Here is a 21,454-nt window from a genome sequence, read left to right on the forward strand (position 1 = left end):
TTCATCCCAGGAATGCAAGTAAGTTTCAACATTCACAGGTCAATCAATATAATCCATCATATCAAAAACAGAAAAGATAAAAGATACGACCATAGAAATAGATACTGAGAAAGCACTTAACGAGATCCAGCACCCATTCACGATGAAAACTCTCACCAAAATGGAATTGAGAGAATTTTCCTCATTATAGTCAGAGCCATCTACCACAAGCCCCAGGCAAACATTATCCTCAATGGGGAAATCTAAAAGCCTTCCCTCTAAGATCAGGGACAAGACAAGGATGACAACTGTCAGCATTTCTATTCAATATACTATTGGAAGTATTTGCCATAGCAGTTAGCAAGAAAAAGATATGAAGGGCATCCACATGGGAGAGGAAGAAACCAAGCCCTCACTATTTGCAGATGATATGATATTATACTTAGAGAACCCTGAAACCTCTACCAAGAAGCTATTAGAAACAATACACTTGTATAGTGAAGTCACAGGCTATAAAATCAATACCCAAAAGTCCATGGCTTTCTTATATGCAAATAATGATAGAGAAGAAAGTGATATGAAATAAACAATCCCATTCACGATCATGCCTCAGAAAACCAAGTACCTCTGAATCAGCTTAACTATGGAGGTAAAGGACCTCTACAAAGAAAACTACAAAACGCTACTTCAAGGAAAAGAGGACACAAAGAAATGGAAACACATCCTCTGTTCATGGATTGGGGGAAATAATATTGTCAAAATGACAATACTCTGCAAAATATCATACAGAGTCAATAAGATCCCTATAAGGATACCCATATTATTTTCCAAAGAAATTGATCAAACACTCCTGAAATTCATATGGAACAATAAGGCCCCATGAATAGCTAAAGTAATTCTTGGGGAAAAAATGATGGGAGGCATCACCTACCCGAACCTCAAACTGCACTACAAAGCACTAATAATTTAAACAGCATGGTATGGGAATGAGGACAGATCTGCAGACTGCGGATCTGGCTTTATTCCAATACCGTGCTGTTTAATTATGTACAGGTCCTTCACCGCCTGAGTTATGCTGATTCTGAGGTACTTGAATAGGGCTGAATATCCTTACAAACACCCTCAAGTCTATGATCATCTATGCTTTGGTAAGGGAGCAAGAGATAGAAGTGGAGCAAAGAAAGCCTCTTTAACAAATGGTGCTGGCAAAACTGGACAGCTATGTGCAAAAAGAAAAAAATAACTCGGGGCTGGAGTGACAGCATAGCGGGTAGGGCATTTGCCTTGCACGCGGCCGACCTAGGTTTGATTCCCAGCATCCCATATGGTCTCCTGAGCACCACCAGGAGTGATTCTTGAGTGTAGAGCCAGGAGTAACCCCTGTGCATCGCTGGGTGTGACCCAAAAAGCAAAAACAAAAAAAAAAAAGAAAAAAATAGCTCTAAAACAACGCACTCAGACCTCTACCTAACACCAGACATGAGAGTTAGATCAAAATGGACTAAAGACCTCAACATCAAACCCAATTCCATAAGGTGCATTGAAGCAAAGATCAGCAAAACCCTCCACGGTATTGAAGCTAAAGGTGTCTTCAAAGATGAAATGCCACTGACCAAGCAAGTGGAAGCAAAGATAAACAAATCTTAATCTAAAAAGCCTCTGCACCTCTAAGGAAACAGTGACCAGGATACAAAGACAGCCTACAGAATGGGAAAGGATGTTTACCCAATAGCCTTCTTATAAGGGGTTAATGTCGAAGATATTAACAAGGAACTGGTTGAACTCTACAAGAAATTAAAAACAGCTAATGCCATCAGAAAATGGGGGGATCAAATGAACAGAAACTTTCTCAAAGAAGATATTTGAATGACCAAAATGCACATGCAAAAATGCTCTTTATCACTAATCAGCAGGAAGATGCAGATCAAAACAACAATAGCTGTCACCATAGAGACTGGCACACATCCAAAAAGAACAAAAGCAAATGGTATTCATATGGGTGTGGGGAGAAAGGGACTCTCCTTCATTTCTAATGTGAATGCTGACTCGTCCAATCTTTTTATAAAACTATATGGATGTTTCTCAAAAAACTAGAAATTAAGCTCCCATTTGACACAGCAACACTACTTCTGTGAATATACATTGGGGGTACAGCAGACACCCCTTCTACACTGCTATGTTCATTGCAGCACTACTCACTATAACCAGAATCTGGAAAGAACCTGAGTGCTCAAGAACAGATGAATGGATAAAGGAACTATGGCACATCTCCACAATGAAATACTATGTCACTATCACTGTCATCCCATTGCTCATCAATTTGTTCAAGCAGGCACCAGTAACGTCTCTCATTGAGAGACTTATTGTTACTGGTTTTGGCATATCCAATACGCACGGGTAGCTTGCTAGGCTCTGACGAGTGGGCTCGATACTCTCGGAAGCTTGCCGGGCTCTCTGAGGGGGGAGAGGAATCGAATTCAAGTCGACTGCATGAAAGGCAAATGCCCAACCGCTGTGCTATCTCTCCAGTGATACTATGTAGCCATTAGAAAAAATAAAGCCAGCAAATATGCCTATAAATGGATGGACATAGACAGTATCATGCTGAGTGAAATGAGTCAGAAAGAGAGGACCAAGTATAGAATGATTGCATTCATTTGTGGTATATAAAAAGTATATTGTAGGGAGCCATCTTACAGAGTCTGGCTCTTATCGTCTAGTCAACCGGAGGCTGCTTGGGATTCCTGTGATCTTATCATTTCACCATTTGTCTCACTAGCCAAAGGCCATGCCTGATCAACATTCTACTACTGTTCCTATGGGGGTCTAAGCATGCATACCACCCCCCTCCCACCAAGAGGTATAAGTATTGTAACTGCTGTGAATAAATTCTTCTTCTCTCTCTCTCCTCCTCCTTCTGACTCTGCGTCTGTTCATTCGGTTACGTCCCCTCCTTAACCCCACAAAGGGTCCTCCCTGCGGGACAGGACGGGACCCCACAGTATATAGGAAAAGACTAATATCCATGATCAGGGAAAATGGGTTAAGAGGACTGGTCAATGGTTGGAACTAACCACAACTGTGTGTGGGGCTGAGGGTAGGTAAGATAGAGAAGAGATCGGTATGACAATAATTGCTGGGAATGATGACGCTGAACAAGACTTGAGGGTTAAAAGTAGATAAAGAAATTTTCTTAATAACCTTACGGTATCAATATTAAAAACCACAATGCCCCAAAGGAGAGAGACAGAAAGACAGAGAGAGAGACAGAGAGACAGAGACAGAGAGACACAGAGAGAGACAGAGAGAGACAGAGAGAGAGAGACAGAGAGAGAGAGAGAGAGAGAGAGAGAGAGAAAGAGAGAGAGAGAGAGAGAGAGAAGAAAAGCGCCTGCCTTAAAGGTAAGCAGGGTTGGGAGGTGGAGGGTGATGTGAGGGAACCTGGGGACACTGGTGCTGGGTAATGTACACTGGTGGAGGGATGGGTGTTGGAATACTGTATAACTGAAATCCAATTCATGAACAGATTTGGAAGAGTCTGTCTCACAGTGATTCAACAACAAAGTTAAAATAAAATAATACAAAATGTTCTTTCTAGATGTCTTCAAGAGATTAATTGAGAAGTCGTTTTCTAAAAATTACTTTATCACTTACTGGTTTCTCTAATGTTAAATCTGACATAGAATTTACTGTTGCATCCTGCCATTATTTTATTCCTCCAACTAAATAAAAATGCCTTGAAGTACAGACTGATTTTTCCTTTACACCTCCAAAATAATGTATATGTTAGAGTTGATTTTTTAATTGAAGTAAAAACTAAATTATCATCCCCTCATTGTTGCTCCTAAGATTATATTCCAAAGAATATGTACTTTACCAGAAGCACTGTTATGTAGTAACAATATGGATCGTTCTGTTAAGGGTGCTTGAGAAGGATTGCCAAAAAAATACACTATATTTTAATACGAAAGGATTCTTTTTACCTTGAGAAACATTACCAAAGCATACACTACATTATAGTACTAAAGGATTCTGTTTAACTTTGTTAAAAACTTCTATTTGGTAGTTTGCTATGTGCTGAAAGATATACAGGAGGAATCATTAAACAGGCTGGTTTTGAATTTTTTCCATAAAATATCCTGTTTTCCAGAAATTATGGGAGGTTGTTCCCTTTAATTTACAATGGTTTAGCGATCCAAGATATCACACTGGAACCTCCTGATTCAAATGGTACACTAATAAATGGACTCTGAATGAAGACAAAGGCTAAGTGGTCCGTGACATTATTCCTCTTAAAAGAATAAGGACACCTCCCTGAGCACCATCCTATCCGTCCCTGAGCCACTCTACAGTGCCGCTCTCGGTTTTCTCCCTCTCCCAGGTCAGTAATCCAACCTGGGACACCAATCCCCCACCACACCCAATCCCCGTGCATGCACCTCAGGCATCTCTTAAGGCCCTGAGCCACCCCACCTCCCTGAGCACAATCCCATCAGCCACCCCACCTCCCTGAGCACAATCCCATCAGCCCCTGAGCCACTTTCCAGGGCCGCTCACAGTTCTCTCCCTCTCCCAGGTTTCTGCCCAACCACCTGGCACCCCAACCACATCTTGGTAGTGGGCATGGCTTAGAACTGGGCGTGGCCACAGTTATTTTTTCCTTTCCTGACACTTGGAAATCACATCTTTATTTCCATTACCTAATTCTATGGGGATTATCCTGGCTATCTCAAACACATTAGGTCAATAGTCCAGTAGTGTATTCCAATTGCACCATAATACTGGCATCACTAGAAGCTCTATAAGTCCAATATAAAAACAAAAATCCTCCTAAATTTCACTAGAGACCTCACCTAAGCCACTGAGGAGCACCTGAGAGAAAGTGGGCGATACTGGTAGTGAACTGGAAAGTTACACCACCACACGACTACAAAAACATGAAGAAACAATGAAAATCCCCACCACAAGGAGATGATGAAAAGGGTCCAGGAGCCTCAATAAGCATTACCCACAAATATGATCTCTCCGATAAAGAATTCAGAGATGAAATATTGAAAATGTTCAATGAACTCAAAGAAATGGCTCAACAGACATCCAGGAAATTAAAGGAGGAAACAATGGAATGGACAGCCAAGAAAATACAGGAAGAAATGACAGCAGAAATCAAAACGCTACAAAATGAAGTGTCACGAATTAAGGATTTTGCAGATGAAATTAAAAACTCAGTGGGTGTCCTCAATAGTAGAATGGCCACAGCCAAACCAGAATCAGTGAGCTTGAAGATGAGCTGCAGGAAGCTTACAGTCATCAACAAGCAATGGGAAAAGACCTCTAAATAGCTCTTAGGCGAATCAGAGACCTAGGGGATGATATCAAGAGGAACATTAGAATCATCAGAGTATCAGAAGGACAGGGAGACAACAACAATGAAAAAAATACACAGTTCAAAACATCATTGCTGAAAAGTTCCCAGAGCTGGAGAATGCAAGCATCCAGATCCAAGGAGCCCGAAGAGTGCCAGCTAAAAGAGACTCTAGTTAAAAGACTCCAAGACTCCAAGAAATATCATAGTCAGGATGATGGATGCTACTGATAGAGGCACAATACTGAAAGCAGCAAGGTCAGAGAAGGAAATCACGTACAAAATACAAGGGAGCACCCTCAGATTTACAGCAGACCTATCAGAGGAAACCCTCCAAGCCCGAAAACAATGGGGGGGGTATAGTGTAAAAACTCAATGAAATGAATGTCTCACCAAGAATAATTTATCCAGCTAAACTCTCACTCAAACTCGAAGGAATAATACACTATTTTATGGATAAATAACAGCTGAGGAACCTCATAGGCTCAAAATCAAACTTAAAAGAAGGACTAATGGGGCTACTGTAAGACAAAAAAAAAAAAACTCCACAAGCACAACAAACCCCTACAGAAAGATGGCACAAAATCCTTAACAATAATCTCCCTCAATGTCAATGGTCTAAATGCACTAATTAAGAGACACAGAATGGCAAAATGGATTCGGAAACTAAACCCAAAATTCTGCTGCTTACAAGAAACACGTCTGAACAGTTAGAGCAAACACAGACTCAAAGTCAAAGGATGAAAAACAATTCTGCAAACAAACAACTCCCTTAAAAAAGCTGGGATGGCCATACTAGTATCTGACAACATAGATTTCAAGTTGAAAAAGATAGAAGGGACAGTGAAGGCCAATTTTTACTAGTCAAGGAATATGTACAGCAGGAAGTAATGACACTCCTAAACGTGTACATACCTAATGAGGGAGCAGCTAAACACTTAAAACAACTGCTAACAGATTTTAACAAGGACATTGCTAACAACATAATAGTAGTTGGAGACTTCAACACTGCCCTACCACCTCTAGATAGATCTCCAAGATTAACACTCAGCAAGGAAACACTGGCTTTAAAGGAAGAGATAAAGGGAGAGGCCTAATAGATCTATACACGGCTTTGCTCCCAAAAAGAAATGATACACATTTTTTCTTCCAGTGCACACAAAACATTTTGCAAAATAGACCACATGCTGGGTCACAAAACATACATCAACAGAATCAGGAAGATAGAAATGGTGTCAACTATCTTTTCCGTCCAAGATGCACTGAAGATAGAACTTAATCACACACAGACACGAAGAACCAAATCAAACACCTGGAAATTAAATAACTGAATGTTGAACAATGATTGGTTAAAAAGGAAATCAAAGAAGAAATCAAACGATACCTGAGAACCAGTGAGAATGAAGACATAATTTGTCAGAACCTATGGGACGCAGCTAAAACCTTGGTAAGGGGAAAATTTGTAGCTTTGCAAGCATTCCTCAGGAAAGAAGAAAGGACCTACATAGATAACAGGACTTCATAGCTCAAAATCTTAGAAAAGGACCAACAAAAGGAGCCCAAATAAGGCCAAAGGAAAGAAATAAAACTTAGAGCCAAAAATAACAACATGGAAATCCAAAAGACAAGTCAAAAGATCAATGAAACCAAGAGCTGGTTCTTTGAGAAAATAAACAAGGTTGCTAAACTACTACTAGCAAGACTCACAAAGAAAGAGACAGAACCCTAATAAACCGAATCAGAAATGAAATGGGAGACATCACAACAGAAACAAAAGAAATTCAAAACAATATCAGAGACTACTTTGAAAGTCTGTATGCCATGAAACAAGAGAACCTAGAAGAAATAAATTCATTCCTGGATTCCTATAATCTCCCAAGGTTGATTCAAGAAGATCTGGAATACCTGAAGAGATCCATTAATATCAAGTAAATTGAAACTGAAATCAAAAGTCTTCCCCAAAATAAAAATGCAGGTCTGGATGGATTCACTAGAGAAGTTTTTCAAACATGTAAAGAGGACCTATTGTCAATTCTTCTCAAGCTTTTCCAGGAAACTGAAAAAAAAAAAAGAATCTCTCCCAAACAGTTTCTATGAGGCTCATATCTCCCTAATAATAAAAGAAAACAAAGAAACAATGAAAAAGAAAACTACAGGTCGATATCTCTGATGAACATGGATGCGAAGATTCTCAACAAAATATTAGCAAATAGAATTCAACAACTCATCAAAAAGTAGGATTTGAGTGATCCGAAAAAGTGATCCCACCGAGACTGAGTGGGATTCATCCCGGGTATGCAAGGACAGCTTAACATTTGGAAATCAATCAACATAATCCATAATATCAGCAAAATAAAAGATAAAAACCATATAATCACATCAATAGATGCAGAGAGAGCATTTGACAAGCCGTTTGACAAACAGGTGATTCAGCACCTGTTTATGATGAGAACTCTCACCAAAATGGGTATCGAAGGAACTTTTCTCAATATAGTCAAAGCCATTTACCACAAGCCTATGGCAAGCATCATCCCCAATGGGGAAAAGCTAAAAGCCTTCCCTCTGAGAGCAGGGACGAGACAAGGATGCCCATGCTCACCATAGTACTGGACAACATAGTTCAACATAGTACTGGAAAAACTTGCAATAGCAACTAGTCAAGAAAAAGATCGCAAGGGCATCCAGGTAGGAAAGGAAGAAATCAAGCTTTCACTATTCGCTATGATATAATGATATGATATTATATTTAGAGAACCCTAAAGCCTCTGCCAAGAAACTCCTAGAAACAATAGACTTGTATAGTAAAGTTGCAAGCTATAAAATCAATACCTAAAAGTCCATGGCTTTCCTATACGCAAACAATGAGAGAGAAGAAAGTGACATGAAAAAAAGTAATCCCATTCACAATCATGCCCCAGAAAATCAAGTACCTTGGAATCAGCTTAACTAAGGAAGTAAAGGACCTGTACAAAGAAAACTACAAAATGCTACTTCACAAAATAAAACAGGACACTAGAAAATGGAAAGATATCCCCAGCTCATGGATTGGGAGATTAACATTGTTAAAATGGCAATACTCCCCAAAGAATTGTACAGATTCAATGCAATCCCTATAAGGATACCCATGACATTCTTCAAAGAAATGGATCAAGCAATCCTGAAATTCATATGGAACAACGAATTCCTATGAATAGCTAAAGCAATTCTGGGGAAAAGAAGTGGAGAAGACATCACCTTCCCCAACCTCAAAATCAAACCTCAAAGCAGTAATAATAAAAAAAAATCATGATAATGAAACAAAGGCAGAACCGCAGACCAATAGAACAGGGTTGAATATCCTTATACACACCCTCAAATATATGATCACCTAATCTTTGATAACGGAGCAAGAAACGTGAATTGGAGCAAGGAAAGTCTCTTTGATAAATGGTGCTGGCAAAACTGGACAGCTACATGAAGAAAAAAAATAGGCTCAGATCTCTACCTAACACCATGTACAAAAATCAGATCAAAATGGATTAAAGACCTCAACATCAGACCAGAATCCATAAAATATATTGAATACAAGATTGGCAAATCCCTCCATGACATTGAATCTAAAGGTACCTTCAAAGATGACACACCACTGGCCAAGCAAGTGAAAATAGAGATTAACAAATGGGACTATCTTAAACAAAGAAGCTTTTGCACCTCAAAAGAAACAGTGACCAAAATGCAAAGACAGTCAACAGAATTCGAAAGGATATTTACCCAATACCCATTGGATAAGGGGTTGATATCAAGGATATAAAAAGCACTATTTGAACTCTACAAATAGAAAACATCCAACCCCATCAGAAAATGGAGCGATGAAATGAAAGAATCAGTTTCAAAGAAGTTATCCAAATAGCCAAAAGGCACATGAAAAAAATGCTTTTCATCACTAATCATCAGAGAGATGCAGATCAAAACAACGAAGAGATATCATATTATACCACAAAGACTGGCCCACATCCAAAGGAACAAAAGCAACAGATGTTGATGCAGAGTGGGGAGAAAGGGATTCTCCTTCCCTGCTGGTTATAATGCCGAATGGTTCAGTCCTTCTGGAAAACAGTATGGGCAGTTCACAAAAAATTAGAAATAGAGCTCCCATTTAACCCAGCTCTACCACTTTGAGGAATATATCCTGGAGAGGCAAAAGAGTATAGCAGAAATGACATCTGCACTCGAAGGTTCTCTGCAGCACTGTTACAATAGCCAGAATCTGGAAAAAACCCGAGTTCCCGAAGACAGATGACTGGTTAAAGAAACTCTGGTACATCTACACAATGGAATACTATGCAGCTGTTAGAAAAGATGAAGTCATGAAATGTGCATATAAATGGATCAACATGGAAAGTATTATGTTAAGTGAAATGAGTCAGAAAGAGTGGGAAAGACATAGAAAGATTGCACTCATCTGTGGAATATAAAATAACAGAATGGGGTTCTACCACCCAAGAATACTAGAGATAAAGACTAGGACGTTTGCTCCATGGCTTGGAAGCCATGTCAAATGTTGTGGGAGAAGGCAGCTCAGGTAGAGAAGGGAACGCCAATTAAAGGGTATTTGGAGCACCAGCTCAGGTTGGGAGGTGTGAACCAAATGTAGACTATAGATCAAACACAATGGCCACTCAATGCCTTCAGTGCAAACTACAATACCCAAAAGAAAAGAGAACAAAAGGAAATGCCTTTCCACAGATGTGGGGGGAGAGGGAGTGGGGGTGGTCAGAAGGATACTGACTGGGATCATTGGTGGTAGAGAATGGGCACTGGTGGAAGGATGGGTACTTGATCATTGTATGACTGAAATGAAAGGACGAAAGTTTGAAAATTTGTAACTGTACCCCACGGTGATTCGCTAATAAAAAATGTGAAAAAAAAGAAATGCACCAATAAAGAAAAGAAATAAGGGTTTCTATGCTAGCTGTTATAAAACCTAGTGTGGAAAAAAGTGTGAAAATCTCAATCAATAAAATGTTTAGAATGAATAAATTAAAATTCAAGGAAATACTGCATACAGAGAAAAAGTTACAGTGACAGTGGCCATCCAAAGACCATTTTTTTATCAATTTTTCAAAAAAACATGCCTTCCTATGTTGATTTATACTACCTTTATAAAATAAGGGCTAAAGAAATAGCACAGTTGGTAAGGCCCAATGTTATTGACCTGGTGCCTGACGCACCAGCAGGAGTAAGTGAGCGTGGCATTGAGCTCAGCTGGTTGTGCCGCCAAGACAAACAACAATAAAAAAAGTTAATCAGTGCAACAATTTCAAAAAGTTTTGCTATTGAGTTTAATATTTTTAAAATATATTTGTCATAAATGGATAAAGAAAGGCATGCCATCTACTACTTCAATATAGATGTTATATAAATTAAAATCTGAGTACCCCTTGCAAAATATTCACATTCAGGATATGCTTGATCCTATACACATGTATAATTCAACCTCTCTTGTCAACCAAGAGAAGACTGCTACAGGCTACAGGGCTGGAATGTTGTGTATAATGGAAATGTAGAAGAAAATAAAGGCAGACTGGCTTTACCTTGACCTGTAAATAGCCATGAATCTTGTCTCATCTAGGAGCTACAGAAAGCAAGCAGGAGATACTGTCTGATGCTGGTGCTCTCATGATTATTCATAGAAGGCAAGATGACTAGCAACACAAGTGGAAGCCATTAGGAGACCAAACTAGGACCTGACCCTTGCACTGACCCTCAGAACTTTGGAGTCCTGGAGTGTTCAGGGCGTAGGATCTGCTGATTCTCCCTCCAACCTGCACTCCCGGCGCCTCCAGCTCTGGTTACTTGGTCTCCATTCCTCCTCCACTCCCCCTAAGAAGAATCATTTCCTGAACCATGCACAACCATCAGCCTGCAGCACCGGCTCATGCCTCATGAGACTGTCTGTCTTTTGCGGTGCAGAGCCCACCACCCACCCCCAGGCAGTAATGGAAGACCTTTTCACCCCTGAGTCAGATAGATGGTAAGAAGACAGAGCTGTGCTCTTTATGGAGGTACCCTTTTCCTCTAAACTTGCCCATCTCTGCTCTAGAGTTGCTTTCATGGTGACAGACACTGGCATGCAGTATCTAGAGTGTAAATTTGTGTGTGTACATGCGCACAGGTGTAAAATGAAAGGCTTGGGGATTTCAAATTCACACACATGATGCAAATATTTTGTAAATTAATTATCTATACCTTGTCTTTGGCCTCGATGTTCGCACTGGAATTAATCAGGAGTTCTGCTAAAAACGGACTATTATCGTGGACAGCATAGTGGAGGACAGAGAAACCATGGATGTCCACGAGATTGGGATCAGCACCATGTTCAAGCAGAAATTGTGAACAAACTACGTACTTGCATTGAACTGCCTGTAAAGATCATACCAAGAGCAGATGGTAAGTTCTAATAATTCAAATTCATTACTCTGCAGATTATACCACAGTTACATATAAATGATCCATAGTCACGCTTATTCTGAATGAATAAATCAATTCAATATCACCCCGACAGATTTCACTACTACATACCTTGAACAGGGGTGTCCTCTTGAACTGGTCACGAGGATTAAGCAGGCATTTATTTTCCACTAGTAATTGTACCGTATTTATACTGCCAAGGACACAGGCCAGGTGCAGGGGAGTCCTAGGGAATTGCAAAAGACGTTTGAGGATATAAAAAGTCATTACATTGTGTAAGTGAAAACATAAAGAGCAAGCTGTCCCCAGGGTGAAAGATAATACAGTGGGTAATGGACTTGCCTTGAAATGTTGGGGATCAAACAGCCAACCTGGGTTTGATCCTCGACAACTCATATTGTCCCATATGGTATGAAATGTCATCCTTTGAATCAGCTTTTCTGAGTTGGTTGAATTGCCTGTCCAAGAAGTTTTTAACTTCACTGGCAATTTCAATTGCCAATGCATGAGTGCTGATTTCAGGTCCTCATGGACCAGGCTGCAAAGGTTTGATGGGCTTGAGGATTTGCCTGAGTTGCTGGCTCTCACACTGCAGTTAAATTCCTTTCTTTCCCCATTATACTTTGAGTTTTATATGTATGAATGGCAGAGATTTAGATTCCCGGTTAAGAACTGATCTGTTCAATCATTTATACCAGAGAGCTACTGTCAATACCTCCGTTTTTCAGATTTCCTTTATGATCTAGTGCTATTTGAATATGACAACTGATCTTCAAGAAGTCATTCTGTTCACTGAGGTTTATGAATGTACACTGTCCATGAATTAGGACTGTCACATCCCATGTCATCCAATATGAGTAGTATATTCAGTACTACTTTCAAGCGGACATGCTAGCAGGATGCACGAGGATGTCTGTCTGGTCTGGCCATAGCAAGAGGGTGGGATGTGAGAAAATTCCTGATTTCAGGAAGCACACACCTGGATTTTGAGAATTAGAGCTGACCACAAATGTTATGACTCCCTAATCTGGGGGACACTGGTGGTGGGGAAGTTGAGGATGATGCCTAGGAGGCCTCCAGGGACCTGAGCACAAAGCAGTCCATCCAGCACCCAGCCAGGGGTAGACAGTGGGAGCTAGCAAAGTCCCAGGAACTCTGTCCACTGTCTTCTTGTGTCTCCGTGTATCATGAACAAAATGGTTATACAAAAATTAGCCCTCTTAGAAAACAGTATTCTAATGCTTAAATGAAAAATGATGTTGTGTTTTGACAGTTTCTAGCATAAATAGCTCCACAATATTATTTTATTTGCTATTAATCCATTACAGACATATTCCTATCAAGAAAAATGATCAATTATATCTACTTTGCAGAGTTTTTAAGGAATATAGAGAACACTATTTTCTAATTCTAAGAGATTTGTTTCTCTCACATATCTTGAATTTGAATATTTATAATCCATAACATCTGTTACTACAATTGCCATGAGTTAAAACATATCTCATTGGTATCTAAAGAAGTGCGACAGTCTTCACGAGGGCAACGGGGGTGGGGGGGAGGTGAGTGAGTTTCCCTCCCTGCCCGAACAGAGCCCAGGAGCCAAATAACTGCAAAATTCAGTCCCTACCGTGCTCATGGTTGCTATCCATGGCTCACACAGCCTCACTCACAAATGATCATGCAGGTAAACCCAGGCATGTGGAATCTGTGACTAAAATCTCTAAGCTTGCTCAGAGCAGGAATGGGCCTCCTTCCACCCATTTCCCAAGTTTACCGGTAGCTTGGCGTCACATCCACAAACTGCCCCTGGCATCATATAATCTCATCCACAGCCATGATCCAGAGCCTCACCCATGAGTTAATCTGCTGTATAGCTCTATTCTAAATTTTAGAATTTCTGACCTCTATACTCTACACCACCGCTGTACCACGAGTAGCACACGACATTTGATTTGGCTTAACAAACCTGTTAGTAATTCCAGGGCTTACTGACTCCAGGTTGAAATACAACCATCTTCACACACTTTCCACTAAAGAAATTTTATTGGACCATTTTTAGTGGATGATTCATAAAAATTAATACAAAAATAACTGTTTCTGGGGCTGGAGCAATAGCACAGTGGGTAGGGCACTTGCCTTGCATGCGGCCGACCTGGATTCGATTCCCAACATCCCATATGGACCTCAAGCACTGCCATGAGCCAGGAATAACCCCAGTGCATCGTCAGGTGTGACCCCCCCCAAAAAAGAAATAACTGTTTTGGTCCTGCTTTGGGGGGCACGGTTTAGGATTTGGGGTGGAAAAGTTTGAAATATGGAGGTAAGAAGTGCAATGGTGGTGGGATTGGTGTTTGAATATTAAAGTAATGAATAGTTGTGAACAAGTTTATAAAAAGAAAATTTAAAACTTCAAAATGGGACTTCACATGGTCCATGGTTCCAGATTTCAATAAAATACAGCAAACTAAGTTTCTTTCTGTTTTAGTCCCATGGTTGACATTCTAATAAATTGTGGTCCTTATAATCCCTGTAGTTAAGAGAACTAAAATGTAAAAAAAGAAGAAGAGAAAATAAAAGCAATTATTATTACTTTTCAAAAATATTCAAGCTAAAGGAAATTTAGGATTTGTGACAATAGGTATGACTTATTTAATTCAATATTTTGATATACTCATGATATAGAAATCAGGTATTTTTAATGAGTGTCTGTCCTATTATTTAGTACAGTTTGAAGTTTGCAAAAAACAAAATACGATTAATACAGTTTGAAGTTTGTAAAAAACAAAAGACAATTAATTTAGAAAATTTCTTATATCAGAAATGCTACTCATATGAAGAAGAAAAACACTTCAACTGAGATATGTTCCTAATAGTATTTGAATCTTAAAATTCACACAATGTTTAGAGGGTTCAACATGAAGTTTTTACAGATTAAAGTGTCCTGAGAGATCAGAATGAATGCCTGCTATGACCAATTCATGTTATAAATAATGAAGCCAAAAATCAAACGAATGGATGAGTACACTTATAAGTACATATTATTTCTATCTCAATGACTAGTTGTAGAAATGTCACCAGGTCCAGTAACATCTTTTTTACTCATATGGTTCCTTGTAAGTCAGGTAAAGTTGACCTGAATCTTCACAACACAAGCTGGGTATTTGCGACAATAGGATTGAACAACATATCTGTCAACTGTGCTGAGGCCACTAGGGGAAAATGAACTTTTATAAAGTCAAGCATGTTTTGACTTTATAACTTTGGTCCAATAAAATTTCTTTATATCTTTGGAGAGATAGTGCAGTGGGTAGTGTTTTTGCCTTGTTTGTGATCCCTGAGGGCAAATCCAGGAGCAAGCCCTGAGAACTGCCAAATGTAGCAAAAAAAAAAATCTAATGAAAATTACAATAATAACTTTTAAATGTAAAATGACTCTTGCCCGCACGCCTAGCTGTCTTCCCCGGGGCTCCTCGGAGGCATGGGCTCCAGCTTCCCTCCCCGTCCCGAGCAGAGCTCCCAGTGGCCGAAGACCACCAGAACCTACCCACAGCCATTCTCAAGGCCCCTCTCCACACGTTCGGACAAGCCTCATGCATGAAGGTACCAGCAGAGGAACCTAGGTGTGTAATCCCATCAACAACCAACATCCAGAGACTTTAAAGCAAGCTCCCAGAAGCGATAACTTATAACCTACTTCTTCCTCTGGGAGAAACTAGCAAGCTACTGAGAGTTTCCTGTGCACATGGGACAGCCTCTCAAGCTTCCCATGGTATATCCATATGCCAAAGCCTGTAACCAGCTGGATCTCATTCCCCTGACCCTGAGAGAGCCTCCAATGCGGCATCGTTGGGAAGGTCAAGTAGAGAAGGGCTTCTAAAGTCTCAAGGATAGAACGAATGGAGAGGTTACTGAGCCCACTCCAGAAATCGATGACCAATGGGATTTCGTGATCGTGATCATGATCGTGAAATGCAAAACCTGTTTTTGCAATTATATTGATCATTATATTCATTTTTTCACAGCATCATTAAATAATACATAGCTGGTTACATATTCTATTAAATAAAGTTGTATAAATAAAACAGCACTATAATTAAATAGATCCATACAAAATTTCTGCACGCACATCGAAAATGATACCTTATAAGATAGGAGAGTGTCACCATACTACAATCCTTAAGAAAAAAGTTCAAAATAGAAAGTTATTATTATTTTAATTATTACATTATTACTCTGTAGTAAGATTTTATTCCTATTTTTACTCAAGAGTATTTCTTTAATAATAATGAAACTAGAATTTATGTATGTAGAATACATATTACATATTCTCTAAATATTATTTATAGATATATATTTGAGAAAGAAATAATGTACATATATTCTGAATTCACAGATTTTTAAGAACAGCAAATAAAAATTTACAGTAATTTAGAAATAACAAATATATCTAGGGGGTGGAAATTACTCCCCAAAGGGGTCCTCAGGAGACACAAGGACCAGTGCTAGCAATTCTTAGCCCAACCAGAATAGTGGCTAAATGAGAAACTCAGAGGCTGTGGAGCTGCCAAGGTTCTGCAGTGCCAGGGATTACCCATACAATGCAGTTACTATGGAGCTTCCAGGGCCTCACCTGGAGGTGCTCATAAAATCTTGTGCAGATCAAACAGAGTTCCCTGTATACAAGTCATGTGTCCTAAACATTGTAATAGTGACCAACACTAAAGAAAAAAATGTTAACACTGAAATGAATCAACATTTGTTATTAAAAATAGAAGTAAAATTTATAAAGTTTCATATTCAGGGAATGGTGTTGTCTAACAAAAGATTATTATTGTGGGATAGAAAATAAAAGTGTGTAGGGGCACTCCCCAAAGTCTTCTGCCAGGACCATCCCAGCGGAGGGCACCTGCCTTCACCTCTGCCCTGAGCGCCTGCGCAGCCATCGTGGTTCTTCTCAATAGGTCTGTGCACTGGGCATTAACAACTGGACGGGCTGGGGGTGTGGCCTCCACTGACAGGGGCGTGGCTTCATCAAAAGTGGGCATCGCCTTCTGTGGGGCCAGAATATCCCTACATACAACCCCAAATATAGGAACATCTAATCTTTGATAAGGGAGCAAGAAATGTGAAGTGGCACAAAGAAAACCTCTTTAACAAATGGTGCTGGCACAACTGGACAATCACATACAAAAAAATGGGTTTAGACCTCGATCTAACACCATGCACCAAAACCAGATCAAAATGGATTAAAGACCTCAACATCAGACCAGAATCCATTAGGTACATTGAAGACAGGGTCTACAAAACACTGCACGACATTGAAGCTAAAGGATTCTTCAAAGATGACATGCCTCTGACTAACCAAGAGGAAATAGAGATAAACAAATGGGACTATATTAAATTAACAAGCTTCTGCACCACAAAAGATACAGTGACCAAAATACAAAAACAATCTAAGGAATGGGAAAGAATATTCACCCAATACCCATCAGATAAGGGGTTTATATCAAGGATATACACGTCACTAGTTGGAATCTGCAAGAAGAAAACTTCCAACCCTATGAAAAAATGGGGCAATGAAATGAACAGAAATTTTTCTCAAGGAAGAAATACAAATGGCAAAAAGTCACATGTAAAAATGCTCTTCATCACTAATCATCAGATAGATGCATATAAAAACAACCATGAGATACCACCTCACACCACAGAGACTGGCACACACCCAACAACCGCTATTTGAGAGGATGTGGGGAGAAAGGGACCCTTCTACACTGCTGGTGTGAATGCTGACTGGTTCAGCCCTTTTGGAAAACAATATCGACACTTCTCAAAAAATTAGAAATTGAGCTCCTATTTGAACCAGCAATACCACTCCTGGGAATATATCTCGGAGAGTCAAAAAAGTATATTCGAAATAACATCTGCACTCGAATGTTCAATGCAGCTCTGTTTACAATAGTGAGAATCTGGAAAAAAACCAAGTGCCCAAGAACAGATGACTGGTTAAGGAAACTTTGGTACATCTACACATGGAATACTATGCAGCTGTTAGAAAAGATGAAGTCATGACTTTTGCATATAAATGGATCAACATGGAAAGCATCATGATGAGTGAAATGAATCAGAGAGAGAGACAGAGATAGCAACATAAAGTAACAAGATGGGAGACTGGCACCCAAGAATAGTATAGATAAGTACCAGGAGGTTGGCTCCAAGGCTTGGAAACTGGTCTCACATGGTGGAGGATGGGACAGTTCAGATAGAGAAGGGAACACCAGGAAAAGTGTAGTTGGAGTACCCGCAGGGGACTAGGGATGAACGCTGAAAATAGACCATAGACCAAACATTATGACCATTCAGTGCCTCTATTGCAAACCACAACACCCAAAAGGAGAGAAAAAAACAAAAGAGGATACCCTGCCACAGAGGTGGGGAGGAGTGGGGTTATAGGGAGGCATGGGAGGGATACTGGGTTTATTGGTGGTGGAGAATGGGCACTGGTGGAGGGATGTGTACTTGAGCATTGTATGACTAAAACACGAGTACAGAAAATTGTAAGTTTCTAAGAAAAATATTTTTAAAAGTGCGTAGGGAGATTGTCTTTCATGTGAGAAACGCAGCTTGCATGTGAGAAACCCAGTTCCCTGAGAAACCGCCAGGAATGAGATCTAAAAGCAGAACAGGGGGGAAGCCCAGCACGCAAAATTTAGATGACAAAAGATTACTTGACTATTACTGGACTGGAGAAAAGGGAAAGGGTAGAAAGATGCTTGCCTTGTACATGGCTTTCCCTGCTTTGATCCCTGGCACCACATATGTTTCTCAGAGCAAAGTTCAGAGCCACATTAGGTGGGGACAAGAAACAAAGAAAGAAAGAAAGAAAGAAAGAAAGAAAGAAAGAAAGAAAGAAAGAAAGAAAGAAAGAAAGAAAGAAAGAAAGAAAGAAAGAAAGAAAGAAAGAAAGGAAGGAAGGAAGGAAGGAAGGAAGGAAGGAAGGAAGGAAGGAAGAAAGAAAGAAAGAAAGAAAGAAAGAAAGAAAGAAAGAAAGAAAGAAAGAAAGAAAGAAAGAAAGAAAGAAAGAAAGAAAGAAAGAAAGAAAGAAAGAGAGAGAGAGAAAGAAAGAGAGAGAGAGAGAGAAAGAAAGAAAGAAAGAAAGAGAGAGAGAGAGAAAGAAAGAAAGAAAGAAAGAGAGAGAGAGAGAAAGAAAGAAAGAAAGAAAGAAAGAAAGAAAGAAAGAAAGAAAGAAAGAAAGAAAGAAAGAAAGAAAGAAAGGAGAGAGAGAGAGAAAGAAAGAAAGAAAGGAAGGAAGGAAGAAAGAAAGAAAGAGAGAGAGAGAAAGAAAGAAAGAAAGAAAGAAAGAAAGAAAGAAAGAAAGAAAGAAAGAAAGAAAGAAAGAAAGAAAGAAAGAAAGAAAGAAAGAAGAAAGAAAGAGAGAGAGAAAGGAAGGAAGGAAGGAAGGAAGGAAGGAAGAGAGAAAGAAAGAAAGAAAGAAAGGAGAGAGAGAAAGAAAGGAAGAAAGAAAGAAAGAAAGAAAGAAAGGATGAACGAAAGAAAGAAAGAGATAAAGAGAAAGAGAGAAAGAAAGAGAGAGAGAGAAAGAGAGAAAGAAGGAAAGAAAGAAAGAAAGAAAGAAAGAAAGGAAGGAAGGAAGGAAGGAAGGAAGGAAGGAAGGAAAAAAGAAAGGAAGAAAAGAACGAAGGAAGAAAGAAAGGAAGCAAGACAGGAAGCAAAAAAGGAAGCAAGAAAGAAAAGTACATTGTCTGTACATCTAATTAAACTGATGACTTTCATAAATGCTAAATAACTTGTCAAAAATTCATCAAAATCCATTATGTGAATTCCTAACACACTAATTTTTAAAGCAATACTGAGTAGAATAGATCCCCTTTACTAAAGATATTTTTAATGAATATCACTTTCCTAAAGGTAGTTTAGAAAGAATATAATTAAATGGTAAAATTTAATCAAATTAAATTTCAAATGTGATGCTTATCGCCAGGTGGTAATCTATAAAGTACAACTTAACCTTCAAGTTATAGCCTTGGTATGGCATTTCCCAATTTTCCCAACTTAAATTTGTGGAAAAATTATTTTATTCTACTTTGATCTCAACTTCATTTTCCTACCTAGGATACGAAATAGATTTTCCTGTTAGACAACTGTGATATGCAAAGTTAGCACTTTGAATGATTTCAAATTTTTTAATGATACATTTTTGTTTTCTTTTTTGAAATTGAATTACAAAGTTACAAAGATATTTATGATTGAGATTAATGCTAATATTGTTCCAACACCCATATCTTCACCAGTGCCCACCACACTCCACCATTGTTCCCAAGTTTCCTCCCAACCCCCAAACTGCCTCTGTGGCAGGCACTATTCCCCTCTCCCATTGTCCTAGTTTCCCTTCTGTGACGGATCCCTCTCACCCCTGCCCCAGTGCCAAGCTTCCTACTGAAGAGCAGTTTAGTCTAACTGTTGAGTTCTTTTGTGTAAAATAGTCTTTTCTCCGGCATAAAACATTATCGTTTAAAGTATGCACGCCAAGAATACATGCTGCAGTTACATCCGTTTCTTTCTGTTACTATAGACAGTAGTGAAACCCTGTAGAAAGCACAGGGGAGGAGTCAGTGGAGCAGCTCACAAGCAACCAACATCTTTCTTGTGGCTCCTAAAGGCAGCCTCTAGGCAGCACCCCACCTCAGGAGGGGCCGCCCCAGCGCTGAAGACAAGTCAGTCTCAGGGGGCCCTGGTCAACAGCCGGGGCTCTGCTCCAAGACCCCCAGCCTGGCGAAAGGAAGCTTCCAGGGTGTAGAGTCTTCTCCAGGTAAGCCTCGGGCCACACTTACCTGCCCATCTGATCTTTCTCATTCACGTTCCACCTCCTGAAATTGATCTTCTTCCTGAGTTTATCTAACTCGCCATTCACTACAGCCTTGTGGATTTTTCCAAGGTCTCCCATTCTCAGTCTGTAATGCAGCAGGTCCTCATCCTCTCTTCCAGAGAAGAATGAGTTGAAAATCTTCTTCATTTTAAAGACTGTGAGGCTTCCAATTACCTCAGTAAAAGGAGCACAAGGAGAAGAGGGAGGAAGGGCAGGAGGGGGATGGGGGCCAGGGGGAGGGGAAGGAGAGGGAGGAGGGAGGGAGAAAAGACAACAACAAAAAAGAAAAAGGAAAAAGGGTCTGCTGCTCTGGGAGGCTCCTGAGGTCAACAAAGCCCTGAATACACCATGTGGTCTCCTCACCACTCGGCAGCAGTGAAGCTCCGCGGTGTGAGGGGCTCACAGTGACCTTAGCCAACTGCCACTGACACCGGTGCGCGTGCGCTTCTGAGCCGGGGCCCGCACGTGCGCGCAGAGGTCAAAGATCGTCAGAGCAGAGGGGACACGTCCCCTCGCACAGCGCCAAGATTCCACCCGGCGCTCTGGGTACCACGGACAAGTCCACAGAGAAGCCCTTGCGGGTGGAGAAACCAAGAGCCCCGATGGCCGGCTCGTGCAGCTGACGCCGTCGCCGCCGGCAGGGCTGGGTGGACACACCGCGTGGACGCCCGCGCAGCAGCGCTGAGCAGGGCCCGCAGCGCGGCCACCGCCCGCGAGCTCCGCGCAGAGCCGTGGCGTGGAGCTTGGCAGCCTCGCGTGGCGGCGGCCAGGCTCCGAGC

General features: G+C 40.3%; 1 protein-coding gene across 1 annotated transcript in view; it reads right to left on the reverse strand.

Annotated features, from left to right (window-relative positions):
• LOC129406551 (putative ankyrin repeat domain-containing protein 19) overlaps positions 1-20,822 on the reverse strand; it is a 35,877-nt gene extending 15,055 nt beyond the window's left edge. The window contains exons 1-3 of the mRNA XM_055144711.1: positions 20,641-20,822; positions 11,903-12,017; positions 11,570-11,743 (exon numbers count right to left, since the gene is read on the reverse strand). Of these exons, the coding sequence (XP_055000686.1) occupies positions 11,570-11,743; positions 11,903-12,017; positions 20,641-20,822 (471 nt within the window). The remainder of the gene's footprint in view (positions 1-11,569; positions 11,744-11,902; positions 12,018-20,640) is intronic.
• Between the last annotated feature and the right edge of the window lie 632 nt (positions 20,823-21,454).

Source organism: Sorex araneus, chromosome 7 (genome assembly GCF_027595985.1).
Source record: "Sorex araneus isolate mSorAra2 chromosome 7, mSorAra2.pri, whole genome shotgun sequence".
NCBI classification, from domain to species: domain Eukaryota; kingdom Metazoa; phylum Chordata; class Mammalia; order Eulipotyphla; family Soricidae; genus Sorex; species Sorex araneus.